Source organism: Palaemon carinicauda, chromosome 2 (assembly GCF_036898095.1).
Source record: "Palaemon carinicauda isolate YSFRI2023 chromosome 2, ASM3689809v2, whole genome shotgun sequence".
NCBI lineage: Eukaryota > Metazoa > Arthropoda > Malacostraca > Decapoda > Palaemonidae > Palaemon > Palaemon carinicauda.
This window is the reverse complement of record NC_090726.1, coordinates 49332750-49335249: the sequence shown is the minus strand read 5'-3', so window position 1 is coordinate 49335249 and position 2500 is coordinate 49332750. Positions and strand designations below refer to the sequence as shown.

Below are 2500 nucleotides of genomic sequence, written 5' to 3'. Positions count from 1 at the left end.
CCGATGGATTGACGAGCTAAGAAAATTTGCTGGTATAGACTGGCATAGAAGTACCATAAACGGAAGTGGGTGGAAGGACATGTCTAAGGCCTTTGTCCTGCAGTGGACTAACAACGGCTGCTGATAATAAACACTCGAAAAAAATACATAGATAATACACTTATTGAATTACCAAATTGGCAAAGTTCTTGAATATATTAAATGTCAAGTTAATCAAACAATAAATTATCTATCCAATTAATCTTTCAAATCAATCAATTACTGGTTTTAATTAATTACGAGCCCACTTATATTTGAATAAGTTAGCTGATTAGCTAATAGCTTGAATAAATTAATATATTAATTAACTACCGAACACGAACCTCCTGGCTAGTATAGTGGTAACGGGTTTGCTTAGCATTCACATGGCAGCAGATCGATCTCATCCCGGGACCATGAGTTTAAGCTGTTTACCGGGGAGGCTACTGCTGTGATTGGGCACCACAATTTGGGTATGGATTTGCCCGGGTGACTCTGGTGAGCATCTATTCTGATGAAACTGAACTGAAACCAGACGCTTTTACCAGCCCTCTTGTCAAGTAACTGACCAGTTAATCGTTCATATCAGTAACCTGATTAGATAATCCACAAAAGGGATTATTTAACCAGCTAAATCCTGTCGGAAAAGAAATCCCCTTACCAGTTAGTCTTTTAAATCAATTAACTAATCACTTGTAGTAGTAACTTACGAGAACAAAACAGAGAGGGTCTCCCCAATGACGGAGAACTGATGAATGGGATGATGCTGCATCTCGCACACGAATCTCATGATGCAAGTTCGACCGCTCAGACCGTAGCTCTCCACTTTGCGTTCCAGCCACCCGAGGGCCAGTGTTTGTTGGTCTTCCCATGATATCCAGGATTCGTCTTCGCCGTCTCCGGAGTTTTTAGCATATCTGTTGATGGAGTTTTGGGTTTTTAAATCTGCTATTTTTTTTTTTCAATTTCTGAGTAACTTGGTGTTTTAAAGGGTCTTAGAGTTTAGCATATCTGCTGGAATACTGGGTTCAAATTCTTTTCTTTTTTGGATCTATGAGGAACATGTTGTTTCAAAGGGTCCTTGAGTTTAGCACATCTGTTGTTGGAATTTTGGGTTTTTAAGTCTGTTATTTCTCCAATTTCTGAGTAACTTGTTGTTTTAAAGGGTCCCAGAGTTTAGCATATCTGCTGGAATACTGGGTTCAAATTCTTTTCTTTTTTTGATCTATGAGAAACATGTTATTTTAAAGGGTCCTTGAGTTTAGTAAGTTTTTTGTTGGAATTTTGGACTTTTAATTTTTTGTTCTCTTTCTTTTTCAATATCTGTTTTTTCAATTTCTGAGTAACTTGGTATTTTAAAGGGTCCTAGAGTTTAGCATATCTGCTGGAATACTGGATTCAAATTTTTTTTTTTTTTTTTTTTTTGATCTATGAGAAACATGTTATTTTAAAGGGTCTAAGAGTTTAGCATAACTATTTTTGGAATTTTGGGTTTTAATTCTTTGTTCTTTTTCTATTTCTGAGTATCCTGTTGTTTTAAAGGGTCCTAGAGTTTAGCATATCTGTTTTAATACTAGGTTTAAACTATAATTATTATTTTTTTTATCTGTGAGAAACATGTTATTTTAAAGGGTCCTTGAGTTAAGCAAATCTTTTGTTGGAATTTTGCTCTTTTTCTTTTTCAATTTCTGAGTAACCTGTTGTTTGAAAGGGGCCCTAGAGTTAAGCATATCTGTTGGAATACTAGGTTGAAATTATTTGCTTTTTCTTTTTCTCGATCTTTGAGAAAGGAGTTACTTTAGAAGGTCTTAGAGTTTAACATAACTGTTGCTGGAATTTTGGATGTTAATTCTTTGTTCTTTTTCTTTCTTGATCTTTGAGAAATCTGTTGTTTTAGAGTCTTAGAGACTTCAAAACCTTATCAGAAGATCATCTCAGAGATTGAGAACACCATGTGGCTATAGTCTCAAAAAAAAATAAAAAATAAATAAATAAATAAATACTGTAGACACCTACAGTATAATAATTATCAAAATAAAATTCAAATACATATATACATCTGAAGACTAATGAAAAATTACTTGTTTTTAATCAAATCAAAAGCATATAAAAATCAGTAAGAAATACGTCCATGAATTTAACATATTCTGTGTGAAACAAGATATTAGTCTTGGAAAATCCTATATGATTATAAAATTATTTAAATCCCGTCTAAAGATAAGTAAGAATCTTTCTCCTGAGCATAAGAAAATCCTGTTTAAAATCTATAACCCAACATGAAATCCCTTTTTAGACAAATTAAGATAAATCCGTTTATAGTTAATAAGAAATCCCATCTATGAACTATTAAGAAATCCTTTCTTGGAACTCCTATAATGATACAATAAATCCCGTCTTAAATTGATGAAAATTCCTTAATGATCACTCCTAAAACGAAGCTCAAAATCCCATCTAAAATTAGATAATAAAACCCAAATGGCCA

General features: G+C 33.2%; 1 protein-coding gene across 1 annotated transcript in view; it reads right to left on the bottom strand.

The window, feature by feature from the left end:
• LOC137616467 (uncharacterized) overlaps positions 1-2500 on the bottom strand; it is a 4695-nt gene that overhangs the window by 823 nt on the left and 1372 nt on the right. Inside the window, exon 2 of the mRNA XM_068346271.1 lies at positions 729-935. Coding sequence (XP_068202372.1) covers positions 729-935 — 207 coding nt within the window. The remainder of the gene's footprint in view (positions 1-728; positions 936-2500) is intronic.